The sequence below is a fragment of the Hoplias malabaricus genome, chromosome 5 (genome assembly GCF_029633855.1).
Source record: "Hoplias malabaricus isolate fHopMal1 chromosome 5, fHopMal1.hap1, whole genome shotgun sequence".
Lineage (NCBI taxonomy): Eukaryota > Metazoa > Chordata > Actinopteri > Characiformes > Erythrinidae > Hoplias > Hoplias malabaricus.
Genome location: NC_089804.1, coordinates 19,599,012 through 19,616,223, shown reverse-complemented (window position 1 = coordinate 19,616,223; position 17,212 = coordinate 19,599,012). Strand labels below are relative to the sequence as shown.

Here is a 17,212-nt window from a genome sequence, read left to right as displayed (position 1 = left end):
AAATAAAGAAGGGATGGTGGGGACATGCCTGTGTGTCTATCCCAGTGGACAGCACGGTCTTCATGTAGCCCATCAGTCTGTTGGCTTTCATGAGGTCAGTGGTTGGTGGATCCTGAAGAGGAAGGTAGCCTTCCACAGGGTACGTGAAAAACAGCGCAGTTAAGGGTCACACAAAGTGTGGATTTGATCTTATGGCGTATTAATGTTCAAGCTTTATACAACATCCAACAACATCCACCTGGACAAGGCAACCGTAGCCAATCTGCACCTGTACTCAGTCACTCCCTCACACACTCAGTCACTCCCTCACACACTCAGTCACTCCCTCACACACTCAGTCACTCCCTCACACACTCAGTCACTCCCTCACACACTCAGTCACTCCCTCACACACCCAGTCACTCCCTCACACACCCAGTCACTCCCTCACACACCCAGTCACTCCCTCACACACCCAGTCACTCCCTCACACACCCAGTCACTCCCTCACACACTCAGCCCTGCAGCCCCACTGTGCTTAACCCAGTCAGAAAAGCAAGTAAAGCAAGTTTCTATAAACCATTCGTCTGTAACTGCAGCCTTCTGGGGAAGCATTTAAGCTCCTGTCATTTCTATTTTCGGTGGCGGAGGCACAGGGTGTCGTCTCCTCGGCTGCTTTGCCTTTAAACAAACGACTTTATTTTGAAGGAAGCATTAGGACTCTGCCTTATGTGTTTTTTGATGATGGTTTTTAGCCAAAGATTATTGATGGGTATAAGCCATAATATCATTCTACATTAGCTCTGTAGCCCTAGTGCTAATCAAAATAAACAACGTTCAGACATGTCTGTGCTGACTGAGAGGCTCTGAGGTAAAGCAGACTCTCACCAACATTGAAGAGAGCAATCTGAATAAAGCAATGAACTAAAGGAAATGAAAAGGATATCTGAGAGGGCGGCTGCCAAAGTTGAAGGCCACAGACTCTTTAAAGGAGAGACTGATAGCGGGGAAGTAGGCTATACCCGGACCCATCTTGATATTACTGAAGGCCGTACCGAGAGACTGGCCATTGCTGGGGGTCAGAAAGTGGAATACATTAACATACATTTAACTTCAAAGATGTTATTATAGATACAGTGTAATGTGCAAAACTTTCAGGCACCTGAGAAAATGAGATTTTAAAAAGTAATTATGAGTTTATTTGCTCAAAAAAATCCACCTTATATTAGATTAAACCCCATTATTCCAGTGAGTGTGTGTGTGTGTGTGTGTGTGTGTGTGTTGTTGTTTAACCCTTTCCACGTCTCTCCTGGGGATAGTCCAGTGTTATTTGAGGTGATCATCCTGTGCCTAGTGTTAGCGGTTAATAAACACTGCACTGTGTTAAATATAGTGCCATTTTATACAAATCCATACGATCAGGAGAAACTTCTGGAAACACACTCTGTTCTTACGGACACTTCTGTTTAGAACCAAAATGAATCATTTAACTTTTACTATCTTTGTGTTTTTGTATTTATTACTCGCTGTGAAGAGAAATAATTTAAAATAATAATAATCTTAAGTGCCTCAGACTTTTGAACACTGCTGTTTATACACAGAACTGACACAAAATACAAATATACACATAGTGGAGTTAAAACCAACACCTCAAGCAATGTTATTAAGAATACTTACAGGCAAAACGTTATTGTCCCTTCATCCAAGTCTATCATACAGCTAACAATGTCCCCGGCGGCCCAGGACTAGAGGGGAAACAGAAGGTGTGGTGAATATCCGTTTACAATAAAACCTTTACAGCTGTGGAGAACACCTCTATAACGTGACTAACGTGCTCACGTGATCTCACCTTCCCGTAGTTGGTGGTTGTAACATTCCACTTTCTAACTCTGTTGCCATCATAGGCGTACGAGTCTGGAGTGTCCCCTACTCCTTCCTGGAGAAAGAGGAGATAATATCCCTGTTACATCTTGCCCAGGTACGAATTAAAAAGAACAATGGTGTTTCTACGTTGATTTGTCTCGTCTCGTTTTGGTGAAACGTGAATGTGTTATAGTCTCGTGAAGCATCACAACACGACAAAGCCTGTCTGTCTGGCTTCCTCCTCTCAGCTCTGTCCGACTCCCTGTTTACATACGCTTCCCAGGTGTACTACAGGAGGAGGAGGAGAGGAGGTATATGGCCTCAGCCTCGCCTCGGTCCGCGGTGCGTGGGGCTACGCTCCGAACCCTGGCTTTATGAGGCACGTCCGGGGGAGATGTTGTAGCAAGCCCAGGGTCTCGGGCCACACACCACTTACGGTCGTGTTATTAATCCCAGAACAGACAGACAGTAGATGATACTTATTTAAGTCAGAGGACTACATACCTCCTGGTTAAATCTGCAGTTCAGCGTACACCACCCTATTTGCATCAACCCTTGAGACGAGATGAGCACCTCATACACCCATTTCCCTGTTCAAACAATTAAAAACAGGTCAGACTCTGTAAACCAGCATTGAGAGAGCATTCAGAGGCATGACACAAGCAAGAGTAAGATGAAACATTACCTTTGTATACACAGGTAGTAGCCCTTATTGAGCTGAAATTGCTATGTCCGATGACCTTCATAAATAAAGGGAAAATGATCGAAGTGATACAACCGCTCAAACCCATCAGGACATTCAGATCAGGGCCGACGTTATCAATGAATCAGTAATAAAGCTGTCTAAACAGGACTTTAATGGTTAATAAAGCAATCAAAATGCTTGAAAAAGGCAGAAATTGAAGAAAACATGTTGATAATTACGCACAACAAACATCGAGAAGCACAGTCCGTGTTTTAAGATATAAACTGGAACACTGTAAAGTCATCAGAGGAACATACCCCTAAAAGATCATCGTCTACAAACAGGAGGCCTTCAAATCCACTGGTGTGGTCAAGGACGACAGGTGAAGGCCCGAGCCGTCCCTCCACTTGATCTGTAAAGAACCACAGCAGCAAACAGACAAGATAAAAACATTAAAACATGGCTCAGGACCAGAAAGAAAACCACAGCACGACCACAGGCATCAACTGCGACAAAACAGAGAGGAGCACTAACTGACCCGTGCTGTCCTCAGCAGGATCATCTTCAGACAGCAGCCTCTCCAGGTGAGCACTGAGGTCCTGGAAGTTCAAGGTTTTCCTGTGAAAGGGAATACACTTTTGGGAACTGAAAGATATCCTGGGAATAATGTTTACAGGACACAGCTTATCAGCCGAGTTTGACTAAAGAGGTATTTAATCATGCAGCACTGAGCACCGCCGCAGTCACAGCAGCTGAATGCTGACACCGACTTTTTACCACAATAGGTGCTCAGCGAGGGGTGACCGAATTTATTTAAGATGCCAAACTGTTCAGCATTGTTTCCTGGCAGAGAGGAATAAAAAAAGTAGAAGATAAGAATGAGCTATAGATAAAGGCAGTGTCACACTCTGCTCCAGCTTAGAACCTCAAAAGCACCTTGAAACTAGTGCTGGGTGCTGTTTCCAATATTATTCATTCATTCATTGTCTGTAATCCTTATCCAGTTCAGGGCAGTGGTGGGTCCGGAGTCTACCTGGAAACACTGGGCGCAAGACGGGAACACACACTGGAGGGGGCACCAGTCCTTCACAGGGCAACACACACATTCACACCTAAGGACACTTTTGAGTCTCCAATCCACCTACCAACATGGTTTTTGGACTGTGGGAGGAAACCGGAGCACCCGGAGGAAACCCACGCAGACACAGAGAGAACACACCACACTCCTCACAGACAGTCACCCGGAGGAAACCCACACAGACACAGGGAGAACACACCACACTCCTCATAGACAGTCACCCAGAGGAGACCTACACAGACACAGGGAGAACACACCACACTCCTCACAGTCACCCGGAGGAAACCCACACAGACACAGGGAGAACACACCACACTCCTCACAGACAGTCACCCGGAGGAAACCCACACAGACACAGGGAGAACACACCACACTCCTCACAGACAGTCACCCGGAGGAAACCCACACAGACACAGGGAGAACACACCACACTCCTCACAGACAGTCACCTGGAGGAAACCCACGCAGACACAGAGAGAACACACCACACTCCTCACAGGCAGTCACCCGGAGCGGGACTCAAACCCACAACCTCCAGGCCCCTGGAGCTGTGACAGAGACACCACCTGCTGCTCCACTGTGTTGCCCTGTTTCCATTATTTATGATATGAAAAACAGATCTTTACTTCAAAGTTAATTGTAAATAGGGCTGAAACATTCTGAGGATATATATATAATTGCTGTGTAATAATAATATTATGAATAATTATGTTTTTTTGTACTTATATAGCGCTTTTCAGGAATTATGATTCATTTGAGAATATTTTCTATAAAGGTCCTTGTCTGAGTTTATAACCAAGACTAAGATGATCTGGCGTTAATTCTGAGCACTGAGCGTATAGAGCTGGACGGTCAGTGAGTTGTTGTTATGGTCCTGTCCACTGCGCAATGTCTGGCTGCCTCTGATTGGTCTAAATCTGTTACTGAAGCTCCCATTTTAAACAAGTTATAATGCAGGCTACAGATAACCATGCAGCTCAGAGAAATGAAAACTGCACTGTTTCAAATTCACTTTGCAATGATGTGTGTAACTGAAGAATGTCTGCATACACACATCTGTTCACTGATAATAACCGTGTAAACATGTGGCCCTGGTGCCCTCTGAAGGGAAACTTCCATTGCAACATTTCAGAAAAACAGCGCTCAGTCATCAGATTCCACTTTGTGTCTTTTGAGCTCTTCATTGGGTTTTTAAACAAAGTTTATCATTAAAACCGCTCCCCATCTCCCTCCTGGATTTAAAACGCCACTTTGCAATGGAAATAAGTGGGAGACTCGCTTCACACAGCTCTGCTCACCCTTAGCCACCTCTATTTCTGAGGGTCAGCTTTCACCATCCTCCCATCACACTCTATCTATAGAGCTGCTACAGTAACCTGAGCCTGCGCTGGACGTGGGAATGGCTTACTCTCGTGGGACAAAAGACCTCCACCACAATTTACAGTCATCCAGCAGTAGTTCTAGGTCAGTGGAGCCTGCCTACTACACACATGTCTATGTGTTAAAAATACATTATATATGTGTCACCTATGATATCTCTAAAATAAACACATTCACGTTTTCATTGCCTCTTCTCCTACACTCTCAGAAAAACTCTCACCGTGGTGGTGCCCTCCAGGGAACAGAATTGTACCTTGGACAGTTATAATTTTAAATTTATGTTGATGTCATTCGCCCCGTTTCATCTCCAGAACTTTTATTGTGTTCTTTTATTCTCCACAGTTGTATAATGAAAGATTACAGAGATCCCCCTCTCCTTCTGGAGAAGAGAATGTAATGAAGCTTTAGGGAACACAACTGGACTCTAACACCACTGCTGTACCTTTAAAGATACACTACACTGTTTGTAGCTTTAGTGACAGTAATGTAGCAGCACTGTATCTTTAGCTCCAAGGTAACTTTGATTAAAGAGTCTATTTACTGTGGGTGAATGCTGAAATGAGGGGGTTAAAGACAGATATCAGAAAGCATGTTGATGGTGGTGTGGTGAGGAGGCCAAGACAAATGCGAGTAAATAAATAAGAAAGAAAGGTTTGGAAACCCACCTGTACGCTGCTGACGCCGGTCCGTGTTTCCCGGACGCAGGAAACACATGATGTAGATAGTCGCTTAACAGCTTCTCATTTACGATACCTTAAAAAAAGAGTAAATTTTACGGTGTAATTAGCTTCGGCCGTGTTTGGGTTTACTTCTTATTTCATTTTTAAGAGTAAATTATAAAGAATACGAGTTTAAAATATATGTTGTAGCAACAGCATCTGCACCTGAGAAAACCTACCTAGGAAATCGCACTCTGGCTGTCAGTTGTTGTAGTTCCCTGCTCGACCACTAGAGGTGTAGGTAGGGGAACTACAATAACAGACAGTCACTCCGCTAAAACTAAGTGGTGCACCTTTAACTGTGATATTTACTAATATCTCCAAGTCTGTAATGACACAGTGTCCTCGTGCCCTAGAAATTTTAGCCTGCGTCGTTGCATTGATTCCATAGTGAACACAGGTGTTTTTTTCTAGGTAAAACTTAATTTTGGCAAACAGACTTTTAAAAAGTGTTACGTTGTCAACGCTACTTCTGTTAAAAACACTTCAGACTTCACAGTGCGAGGACTAAACACATCCTCCCTCTTACCTGTGACTTTGGGCTTGTCTGTGTCTGAGGCTAAGCGGTAGTTTCGCCGGGACAGGGCTGTACCGCCTCCCTTTGAACTCATGCTGCCACGTTAGACCGGGACACAGCTCTGAGAAGCACAGACACATTACACAAATCACACACAAATCTGTCCACACACACACACAAACACACACACACTTCCATTATTGATGTGCTGAGGCAAGAAACAGAGATATAACACAATTCAAATTCAAATGAAGTCACAGTGTTGCGTTCTTGTGTGTCCTGTCTCTGACTCTACATCTACAAGGTGGACCAACGAGGGAGGAGTGTCTCACAGAGTGGACAGAGAGTGGACACGGGGTTTAAAAACTCCAGCAGCACTGCTGTGTCTGATCCACTCTACACCAGCACAACACACACTAACACACCACCAGCACGTCAGTGTCACTGCAGCACTGAGGATGATCCACCACCACATCACACCTGCTCTGTGGGGGTCCTGAGCGCTGAGGAACAGGGGGGAGAGGGGGGTAATATGTATGCAGAGCAACAGATGAACTACAGCCTATACTTGTATTTGCAAGGCCAGTGAATCTGATGAAATGGAAATACATAGTTCCACCTTAAGTGTAAACTCAGCATCTGTTTTTGCTGAGACTAAATCTGAAATTAAATAAAAATGCTGCTGAAATACTTGCAGAAACTGTGGTTCTGCGCCCTGTAGAGGGTCTGTTTACGTATCTACACTTAGAGAACACTTTTAAGACGGCCTGGGGAGCCCAGAGGTGTGCAGAGGTGTCCAGATTTAAGGGCCCTATCGACTAAGCACCCATCAGCCAGACAGCCTTAAGAACACAACAGGACCAGACAGAAACGGGCTTTACTCCCGAGCTTCTCGTTCAAATCATCCGTTCCATCTTAAATGGTGCAGCAGTTACATTGACGTGCTGCATCATTTAAGGTGGAACGGACTATTCGCGTGAGAAGCTGGGGAATAAGAAAACAAATCAAGCTACAACTCAGCCGGCAACAGCTGGAGGACAGACGCGCCGTGTCCCGGTTCGGGAGAACTCTGAGCTCGGGTGTTTACATCTGGACCTGAGGCGCTTCTAAGACCCATCTGACCAGAGCTCCACTTCAACACAAAACCGCGCAGACAGCCTCGTTAAACCGCTCCCTGCACACCCCGACGGGCTGAAGCGAACCCTGCAGTCCCCCTGGGGTGTGACAGAGAGCGGTGAGGGCTGAAGCGTGTCCCCGACGGCGCTGGTCGGTACCTGGGGTCGGCGCTGTGCTTGGCTCCGCTCTCCGCTGCTGAGGCTAGCGCTCCATAAACAGCTCAGAAGTACGGAGCGACGCGAGGGACAGCGCAGTGAAACGCGAGTTAGCTTAGCAACGTTCGAGGTGGGCTCAGGGGTGGGGCGGGTTACATGGGCTGTTGAGGTGATAATATTTTGGTTTTTAAAATAGAGGACCCTGGGGATACAGAGGTCTCTGTTGTGGTTATATTTGTAGTTGGGAGTTGCCCCAAGCTGTAGAACTATGTCTGTGTGAGGAGTTAAATATCTCTAAAAATATTAATATATTCTATATTTACTCATTTACCAAGACTAATAAATAGCCTTAATAGCATTTACAGCCAAACCATCTGCTATTATTTTAATTCATGTTATAAAGCAAGTAAAAGTACTCTTTCTACATGTCTTTCTTTTTACATGTTTATTGACGCATCATCAGTCAGGTAAATTCAAACTGATGTGTTTATGTACATTGGTGTGTAGTATTCGCCGTGGTCAGTCAGCCGTTTAAATCCACTCACTGGATGTGTTTTAACTGTAAAAGTAAACCCTGACGTAAAATCACAGACATTTTAGTTTATAAACTTTGACTGGACACATTTTGTGAGTCTTGGTCCCTCCAGAGTTTCATTCTCCAGCTTCGAGGGTGTTTTTCCAGCCACTGTTGCCTTTGTTTACTCACCTGGGGATATTTATTAAAAACATTTTTCCAATTCTCAATTCATGTGAGGTAGGTGTCGCAGTCACACAGCTCCAGGGACCTGGAGGTTGTGGGTTCGATTCCTGCTCCGGGTGACTGTCTGTGAGGAGTGTGGTGTGTTCTCTCTGTGTCTGCGTGGGTTTCCTCCGGGTGATTGTCTGTGAGGAGTGTGGTGTGTTCTCTCTGTGTCTGCGTGGGTTTCCTCCGGGTGACTGTCTGTGAGGAGTGTGGTGTGTTCTCTCTGTGTCTGCGTGGGTTTCCTCCGGGTGCTCCGGTTTCCTCCCACAGTCCAAAATCACACGTTGGTAGGTGGATTGGCGACTCAAAAGTGTCCTTAGGTGCGAGTGTGTGAGTGAATGTGTGTGTTGCCCTGTGAAGGACTGGCGCCCCCTCCAGGGTGTATTCCCGCCTTGCGCCCAATGATTCCAGGTAGGCTCTGGACCCACCGCGACCCTGAACTGGATAAGGGTTACAGATAATGAATCAATGAATTCCTGTGAAGCTGCTTTGTGATACCAGGTTATAAAAGACGCTGTACGATCACTTTGACTTGACTTTAAAAAGAAACACACATACAAAATAGACACTATTTATTTGTTGTTGTATAAAAAATTAAAACATTTTAGAAAACAGCCATTTATCCAGATTCAGATGACACTACTGTACAGATGAATAAAGAATTAGACGGCCTGTCTAAAATAGAACAATAAAATATTTAAAATTCATTTCCTCTAGTCATTTTCTCACATCGATTTCACTGTGTCTCCAGAAAAGCTGCTCTCTTCAACACTCTGTCTGCTCCGTACTTCTCATTAAGCTCCTGAAGCTGAGAGGTGTCTGAAGAGAGGAGCAGGTCATCGTCATGCCTGGTCCACGCTGGTCCGTGAACGTTAGAATCAAAGCCCTTCTGCAAATATGACTTCGCAAGTGTCACATCACCGCTGGCTTTCAGAAGAGCCTTCATTACCTCCACCAAGTCTTTCTTACATTCCTGCATCAGTTTCAATACTTGCTGCTTCATCTCCTCGACACCGGACTGAGAGTCGAACTGGTTCTGAGACTGTGTGAGATCTTCTTGGGACTCCTGGTCAAATATGAACATGTGGGCATTAGAGGTCACAGGTACAGCAGCACGGCTGGGACCAGGAACATCATCAAGTTGGGCTTCTGTCGCCTGCTGTTCTGCGTCACAGAGCTCAGCAACCTCTTCCAGTTCTCTTACGGCCCGCTTACGAGCCGCCATTATCTGTCCCTCATCTGTGTCTGAGTTTTCAGAAGATGCTCTGCTCGGAGGCCGAGCTTCCTGACTGCTCTCATCCACCTGTAGAACACAGAAAGACAGAAGGAAGCTTGACAAACTTTATCATATGAGGCCGGTTTGTCTTTGCATGACTGTAAATCTCTGACCTAACAATACACACACCTACAGTTACAACTGTCTGCACTGGGAGAGGCTCATGCCTGTTTTCTCTCTATGAATGGGACATTCTCCCCCTCTTTTTAATGAAACTCCTGTGACCTGCTTTGGTCCAAACCCCACGAGCCCCACAGCAGTGTTCTCCCCCTGTGTAAACAGCCCTGTTCAGAACGCCTGCTTTCAGCACCTGTTTCTTTAAATGATAATGAGCCGCTCGCTGTTCACCCCGACCCCGAGCGCACAGCAGTTAGGAGCGAGGAGCAGAAGCTCTGCTCTTATTTCTCCGTGCTCTCACATAAACACGGGTGCAGTGCTTTGATTGGAGAAACTCACACTAGGGGGTGGGGCAATCCTAAAATCCCCTTTAAACAACACATGCAAGTTACTCACATGCTAACTGTTCCCCTTGTGGAAAACTCGACTAGTCTATGTGGTGTGTGTGTGATACACTTTTACAGATACTTTCTCCCCTGAGGTGTTAATTTTACCATTTGTGAGTCCTCAAATTCTCTGGCAGCTCTCTCGAGAATTCCCAGGGTCCTTCCCCTAGTTTTGGATGTATTTGTGATCCCAGAGGAAGTAGACGGTTGGTCATTTGGTCCTAGGAAGGATAAAGGTTTTAGTAGACGTCATCATAATATAATATTTGTATATATCAAAGGAAGACACCATATGATTAAAGGGATGTATTAATAACAAAGAGCTGCATAAATTAAAAAAAACATTTGATGAGGAGCAATAGTGGCTCTGCAGGTGCTCTCACTGCCACACAGCCGCAGGGTCTCGGGGTCCTGGGTGGGATCCTCTCGTCGGGTCTCAGTCTGTGAGGAGTGGTGTGTGTTCTCCTTGTGTCTGCGTGGGTTTCCTCTGGGATCTGTGGTTTCCCCACACTCCTCACAGTGACCAGAGGAGAGGATCCCACCCCGGATCCCGAGACCCTGCGGCTGTGTGTCAGCACCAAAGTGCTACCCCTTTCCATCAGATGCTAACTTTTTTTTTTCCAAGATACTTAGCTATTAGTTAAAACGCAAAGTGAAAAACAGACATTACCATCCGACATCTCCCTCTCAGTTACATCACTGTCCATTCTTTGTCTTTTGGTCGAGACTTCCTGCTGCTCATTGTCTTGTTGAGATCGCTGTTGCTCCTCCGGAGGTAATTTGTCTGGGTCTGACGTCTCTCCACAAGGTGCTTTCTCAGCTTCATCCCTTTGAGGATGCTGCTGGTTCTCCTCTTGATTGGGACACTGAGGGGAACTACAGCTCTCAGTTGAATGTTGAGGTTCTGGGGGGTCAGTGTGTGTTTCTTCGGTCACGTTCTGAACTACCGCTCCACTTTGATTGGTGTCTGAATCAGATGAACCCGGTGTTTTCTTTTGAAATGAGGAGAGATGGTTATTATCGTCAGATGAGGAACTTTCCTCCAAGGGCTGCGCTTTCCTATTTTTCTTAGGGCTTTTGATTATCAGTTTGTTCTGCAGATGTTTCAGAAACCTATCCTTCATGGACTGCCAGCTATGAGCCGTGACTTTCTGTCGCTCCATTTGCTGCCATATCCGGTTGCCCTTGGCTTCGTGTTGTCGATTGGTGATGTAATCCAAGATGGCAGAGTCATCTTCAAGCGAGTAAAACATGCGTCCGGTGCCTTTATGTTTCTGTGAGGCTGCCCTTGTTTGAACAGGCTGCAAATTGCTGAACCTGTAGCTGTCTATTTTTAACTGCTGGTTCTGCTGCACACAGTCCCGAACGTACTGAGAAGATATGTAGAAATGCATGGCTCCATCCATGTTTCTGAACTCTCCGGGATCCGCCAGCAGAATAGCACTAGGCTCCTGGGTCCGACAAAGGACACCGCCACCATTTGTTATTAAAGGCTGAAGCTGCAATTTGGTAGGTCCTGGCCTTATGAAGAAGCGCATGGGCTCACCTTTTTTATTCAGGAATAAGACTGGAGACATGTCTGAAGAGTCTCCTTTAACAGTCGGCATCATGCACTTCAGACCTGAAGAACAGAACCATGTTAATATCTTCAGTCTCTATTTTATCACACAAAAAGATTTCTCAATTTAGCCACAAACATTAGTTTTAGATCAAGGGGATATTCCAGAAGCACACCATCTCAGTTATTTCCCAGAGATAACTAAAGCTCAAAGCCAAGCCGGTCCCACAGTTAAAAAAATAAAAAGGAGGATGCTCCTATTGGATAATGCACATCTTTGGGCTTAAGTAGTCCATTCTCAGGATAAAATCGATATTTTAACGAACACCACAAAAAGACTACTATTCTATTCGCCTAACGTCGCACAACTACTTTAAAAACAATATCTATAATACCATAAAACAATAAAAGAAAACTGAATCCGTGAACCTAGAGAAATTCAGTAATATAAACAATCCAGACCTTCGTCATTAAACCATCTACAGTTAAAATATATAAAAGCAATCTGGGCAGAAAACTAGACTATTTGAAACCCCGAAAATTTCCATTTCGTTATAAACACCTTTGTTTTTATTTTGTTTTCGCAGCTTGTCGCAACGCGATGCCCAGGCACTACTGCTAGAATCGACTCCATAAAAATGAATTCATTGATTCCGAATCGTTCTTGTGCTCTATTGGCTAAAATGGCGTGGAGGCAAGGAGTCGACTCTATTGATTACAGATGCAGGAGTCGAGACTTAGAATCGATTCCAGAAAACCAGGGGGCGTGCATGATCACAAGACACTACTGTTTCATTCTCCAAAATAAAAGTCATCTGAACGTTTACATATTTCTGAAGTCAGTGCTTTTAAATTGATTTAGAATCGTGTTTCTGTCTTAACCATGCCTCTTAAACATTCTGTGGAACAGACGAGATAAATGTGATGATTAAATAAATTGAAGGAAATATTTTTTGCATTTACCGCTATTAAAACGCGTAAAATGATATAAGGTTATACACGCATTAAAATAATGTGTATTTTTTTACTACACGTGGAGTATTCTTTAAAATACGCATAAAATAAATAAATACAGTGACCCTGAAATGGATTAAGCTCAAAATATGATAATATAATAAATATGATTAACGTGCACGCAGTAAAATCGCTTCATACAAACATTTATTTTGAAAAATGCCGTGGCCGTTGCTCACACTTTTGGCGGGAAAGTGTTTTTAATAACAATTTTTTTCTATAATTTCGTTTAAATTTGTTATAAACTTATTGCATTAATAGGAGCCAATAATACATAAACTGAGTCTTTTTCTATGATATGTTTAATTACATTTACAGCAGAGGGGTAGCAAAAGAATGTCCAAATAATTCAAATGTATATAAAACATATACAAATATTTCAATAATTTTAGTTACCCATCGATGTTAAAAACTTAAAGCTTTCAAAACACTTTATTTTATATTATGTCATGGCACTTTATTCATTATATTACTTTTATATTCCAATTTATTGTCCTTTTTCACTATTTATTTATTTATATATTTATTTATTTATTACTATTTGCGTATAAAAGCTGATCCATATCCACTTATATTAAATACTTACAGAGCCCTGCTGGTGACTGAATTCACAATAAATTAATGGGTCTGAACGATCTTTAATGCATTATTATTATTATTATTATTATTATTATTATTATTATTATTATTATTATTATTATTAAACCGTGCGCTGATTAAATAATTCCCAGGAATTAACCCGTTTTCCAGCAGAGGTTCTTATAAAACTAAGTTCCCCTTTAACTGCTTGTATGTGAAGCTGCAGTGGTGAGGTTTAACCATTAGATGGCAGTATTAGCTTATATTTAGTTACAATCTTTTAAAGGTTAATCTGAATTTAAAAGTTGCTATTATAAACCACAGTCCTAAATAAATCAAATATTAGTTAAAATTAATGAAGCCGGAGTCCCTGTCTTTAGGAATTCAGTCCAAAGTTTCCTACTGAAAAAGAAGATGCAGTCATTTTTCAGAATTGTTTGCTCAGAGATCTACAGGAGAACACAGGGTCCCAGTGAAACAGCAGAAGGAGACTGGACTGATTCTTTGAGGATGATTACGAATGAGCGCGATTGCAGATCACTCTGGGTGAAATACCCACTCTCTCTGGAAATTTCTTTCATTAATCTTGATTAATGAGTCGGAATGAGAAGAGCTGAGAGGAAGCCATTTTTCATCTTTGAGCTTATAAATCAAAACAAAACAACAAGCCTGCATTCCTGCCTCACTGAGTAAAACCAATGTACCCCGTAGACAGACTAAATACATTAGCATTTAAGCTAATGACTCTGGAATGAGAAAGTTAATGCAACCATAAAGATTAAACAGATCAGAAATTCAGCAGCTATATAAAGCCCTGTGACATGAGAGTGTGCTGAATACTTGAATATAGCTCCAACTCCCTGTTATCTGTAGATTTATGGCTGAATTCTTATTATAGTGAATATATTTGCATGAATTGAATGAATCCAAACTTTTGAAGTGTCATAGTCACATGACTCAAATCCCAGCTACTCCACGTTCCAAAATATCTTCAAGGTCAGGTACCATGCACTAAACTGAGTGGAATGCTGCTCCAATAAAGATTTGTAGCTGATGAAGTCAGAGATATTTTAGGTTTTTTAGGTCTTGGGCACACGTTCCTCTTTTATGCAACAGGATCGATGCAGCCATTTTAGGCCTGAATACCCTCTTTACGGCCGGCCTGCATTCTTGAAATACAGCAGAGTGCAGCGTCTATTAATCAGCGCGGTCAAAATCACCCCGTTCCACAGTCTCGTGGTTGGGTTTTGATTGGGAGCCTATGATAACACAGCCGTCTGTGCCCTGCCGGCCTCACGGAGAGCTTTACCTCCAAACACGCGGGCCAGGGCCAGAGCGTCCAGCTGCTGCAGCCATCACGTCTGGATGGAGCTCTGCTGCCTGAGACAAATCTGGACTGGGCTGGAGCTTGTTGACTTTGGCCATGCGTTCACTGGGCTCCTGCTTCTCTTTGGCTTCACCTGTTAGCACTAACTGGAATAGCATGGCCTCGCTGAGGACACATAGCTGTTTATGAGCCTCACAGGGACAGAATAACTCTACAATAGCTGTTCAAAATCCAACCTGTCCTCGCTCTCTCGGGGTGGGTACTCTTCCTCTCGTCATCCCTCAGTGCAATGACAGACAATGTGAGTATCTTGTAGTTATCAGAATTGGGCTATTAGTGTTCGTCCTCCAGTTTGAAAAGAGTTGCTGGTTACATATCACAGAAGAAGCCCACGTGGACACCTAGTGGTGGAACTGAACTAAACGCAAGACAAATGTGGATTAAAAATTAAGCCGATTGACGTTGCCAATTCATTCACTCATTTGTTCATTATCTGCTGTAAGTTCATCTTCATAATGATCAGGACTACGTGGCCTGAACCTACCTGTAACCATTGGGCGCAAAGGCAACATCTTCTACCGCTCACTCATTCACTCGTGTTTAGCAGGCTGTAAATTCTCCAGAAGATGGCACCATTATCCCAAAACCATAAAAACTGTGTTTGACAGCGAATAAGTGAAATTAATATTAATAATAAATAATGATATTTGTTCTATATTATTATTTGTTTGTGTTTACTGTGATTATATATAACTTTATACCAGCCCCACACTCATTGAGGAGGCATTAGTTTAAATATATATCACTATCTTAGGGGTCTGAGACTTCTGCACAGTGCTGTTTTTGTTCATTAATTCACATATAATGTCTGATAAAAACACAGCTTACACAGTGTCTTTGTATATTGTAGTGTCCTCTAACATCACACAGCACTCTCAGTGTAGAACAAACCTCCAGAATGTATTGATTAAAAGCTTTAGAAACTGAAACAAATTCATTTTTAAACCTGCACCATGGCAGACTGTGTGTTCTAGAGAGTAACCCCTACCTGCAGATTTGAAGAGAACATTATTCTAAAGTGCATTTTTGTTGGAACTACACTCTCAGCCCAAAATAGCCCCTCATTATCGCTCCTCCTCACTGTAATTGTGGATGATATAATGGGCAGGGAATGTATCATATGAAATATCTGGAATATTTGCAGTGCTTATGTAAACACTGTGGAGTTACTCCTTGCCGTTCAGATTTTCCTCAAATAGAAATTCTGTCACAGGAAGCAGCAGAGCTGCCAGTGGCACCCGCCCAACAGCCGTGAAATCAGATTCCTGCCTTTCTCCCCACAATGAAAAACTGTAAGATTCAGCCGAGCACACACTGTAGAGTCAGTTCACTCAGCTCTCACTCACACACCTTTCCTTCCTTTACCTTCCTCTGACTCTCGTTAAACTGACTTGTGACTCTGCATACTTTTGTTACCGCCCTTTCCCCCTGTTCCTCAGCGCTCAGGACCCCCACAGAGCAGGTGTGATGTGGTGGTGGATCATTCTCAGCGCTGCAGTGACACTGACGTGGTGGTGGTGTGTTAGTGTGTGTTGTGCTGGTGTAGAGTGGATCAGACACAGCAGTGGTGGTAGGAGTACAAAGGGCTCCTGCATGGTCAGTGGTATTTAAATATTATTTATATCCTATAATGGGCGGCACGGTGGCGCAGCAGGTAGGTGTCGCAGTCACACAGCTTCAGGGACCTGGAGGTTGTGGGTTCGATTCCTGCTCCGGGTGACTGTCTATGAGGAGTTGGTGTGTTCTCCCTGTGTCTACGTGGGTTTCCTCCGGGTGACTGTCTGTGAGGAGTGTGGTGTGTTCTCCCTGTGTCTGCGTGGGTTTCCTCCGGGTGACTGTCTGTGAGGAGTGTGGTGTGTTCTCCCTGTGTCTGCGTGGGTTTCCTCCGGGTGACTGTCTGTGTGCCCCCTCCAGGGTGTATTCCCGCCTTGCGCCCAATGATTCCAGGTAGGCTCTGGACCCACCGCGACCCTGAACTGGCTAAGGGTTACAGACAATGAATGAATGAATGAATATCCTATCATTGCATAGACTTGGTTTGTTTTCTTTGATCAAACTGAAGACATCTAACATGAAATATTCAGATTTGTTCTGTAAGCTGTTTATAAATAGTTTCCTAAGTTTGGTGTCGGTGTGTGAACTGGAGCGAGGTTGGAGCTGGTAAATGAAAGACCTCCAGACAGAAAGCCTTGGGTGTGTCCACTTCTCATGCCCTGAGCTTCAATCTTTTGAACTGTTACTAGCCCTTGAAGACATCTGGAGGAAGAACGTGTCCAAGCAAGCAGCCACACACACACACACACGCCATCCTCGGTTTATCTGATTAAAAACAATTAGCGCTCAGGAAGTGGCCCGAGTCCAGGCGATCTGGCCCCACAGAAGATGATGATGTCATAAAGCTAACAACCTGCAACACGCCGTCAGTGATGTCATCCCACACTCCCCCGCTCTCACCTTTGCAGAGGAATTGATAACAGCACACAAGACATTTAGAAGATTACATCATGGTTAAAAGGTCATGCTTCTGCAGTTTAGATGCCCACAGTTTTATGCATCTGTAACCCTTATCCAGTTCAGGGCAGCCGTGGGACCCGTGTCTACCCGGAAACACTGGGCGCACCACACTCCTCACAGACAGTCACCCGGAGGAAACCCACGCAG

The 17,212-nt window shown here is 44.0% G+C and overlaps 2 protein-coding genes across 7 annotated transcripts in view; both read right to left on the bottom strand.

The window, feature by feature from the left end:
- The window catches only part of LOC136696490 (E3 ubiquitin-protein ligase RNF123), a 147,321-nt gene extending 139,689 nt beyond the window's left edge, over positions 1–7,632 (bottom strand). For all 3 annotated transcript variants that reach the window (XR_010802621.1, XM_066670928.1, XM_066670929.1), the window contains exons 1-11: positions 7,496–7,632; positions 6,234–6,381; positions 5,651–5,738; positions 3,066–3,145; positions 2,845–2,939; positions 2,528–2,582; positions 2,347–2,432; positions 1,829–1,915; positions 1,657–1,724; positions 926–1,051; positions 29–143 (exon numbers count right to left, since the gene is read on the bottom strand). Coding sequence is in view for 2 of the 3 variants with exons in the window: in XM_066670928.1 (XP_066527025.1) it covers positions 29–143; positions 926–1,051; positions 1,657–1,724; positions 1,829–1,915; positions 2,347–2,432; positions 2,528–2,582; positions 2,845–2,939; positions 3,066–3,145; positions 5,651–5,738; positions 6,234–6,315 (882 nt within the window). In the remaining variant the exon portion in view is untranslated. The remainder of the gene's footprint in view (positions 1–28; positions 144–925; positions 1,052–1,656; positions 1,725–1,828; positions 1,916–2,346; positions 2,433–2,527; positions 2,583–2,844; positions 2,940–3,065; positions 3,146–5,650; positions 5,739–6,233; positions 6,382–7,495) is intronic.
- A 1,174-nt stretch (positions 7,633–8,806) lies between these two features.
- terf2ip (telomeric repeat binding factor 2, interacting protein) lies at positions 8,807–12,220 on the bottom strand. 4 transcript variants are annotated; one of them, XM_066672180.1, is made up of 5 exons: positions 12,134–12,173; positions 11,560–11,634; positions 10,684–11,464; positions 10,122–10,234; positions 8,807–9,537 (listed from the first exon to the last, which is right to left on the bottom strand). In XM_066672180.1, the coding sequence occupies exons 3-5, from the start codon at positions 11,417–11,419 to the stop codon at positions 8,971–8,973; spliced, it is 1,416 nt and encodes a 471-aa protein (XP_066528277.1). In that variant the 5' UTR covers positions 11,420–11,464; positions 11,560–11,634; positions 12,134–12,173; the 3' UTR covers positions 8,807–8,970. The 4 variants fall into 4 exon arrangements, with proteins under 4 accessions (XP_066528277.1, XP_066528274.1, XP_066528275.1 ...); XM_066672177.1 differs by having other exon boundaries at positions 10,684–11,634; positions 12,134–12,220; XM_066672178.1 differs by lacking the exon at positions 12,134–12,173 and adding an exon at positions 11,748–11,997 and having other exon boundaries at positions 10,684–11,634.
- Positions 12,221–17,212: the final 4,992 nt, after the last annotated feature.

What these genes read in the sequence shown, in the direction of transcription:
- terf2ip (XM_066672177.1), bottom strand. Translation starts at nt 11,623, where the DNA reads ATGATGCCGACTGTTAAAGGAGACTCTTCAGACATGTCTCCAGTCTTA. An exon ending in TGAGAGGGAGATGTCGGATG is followed by an intron (nt 10,235 to 10,683) that starts GTAATGTCTGTT and finishes TATCCTTCCTAG; the next exon opens with GACCAAATGACCAACCGTCT. An exon ending in AATTTGAGGACTCACAAATG is followed by an intron (nt 9,538 to 10,121) that starts GTAAAATTAACA and finishes TGTGTTCTACAG; the next exon opens with GTGGATGAGAGCAGTCAGGA.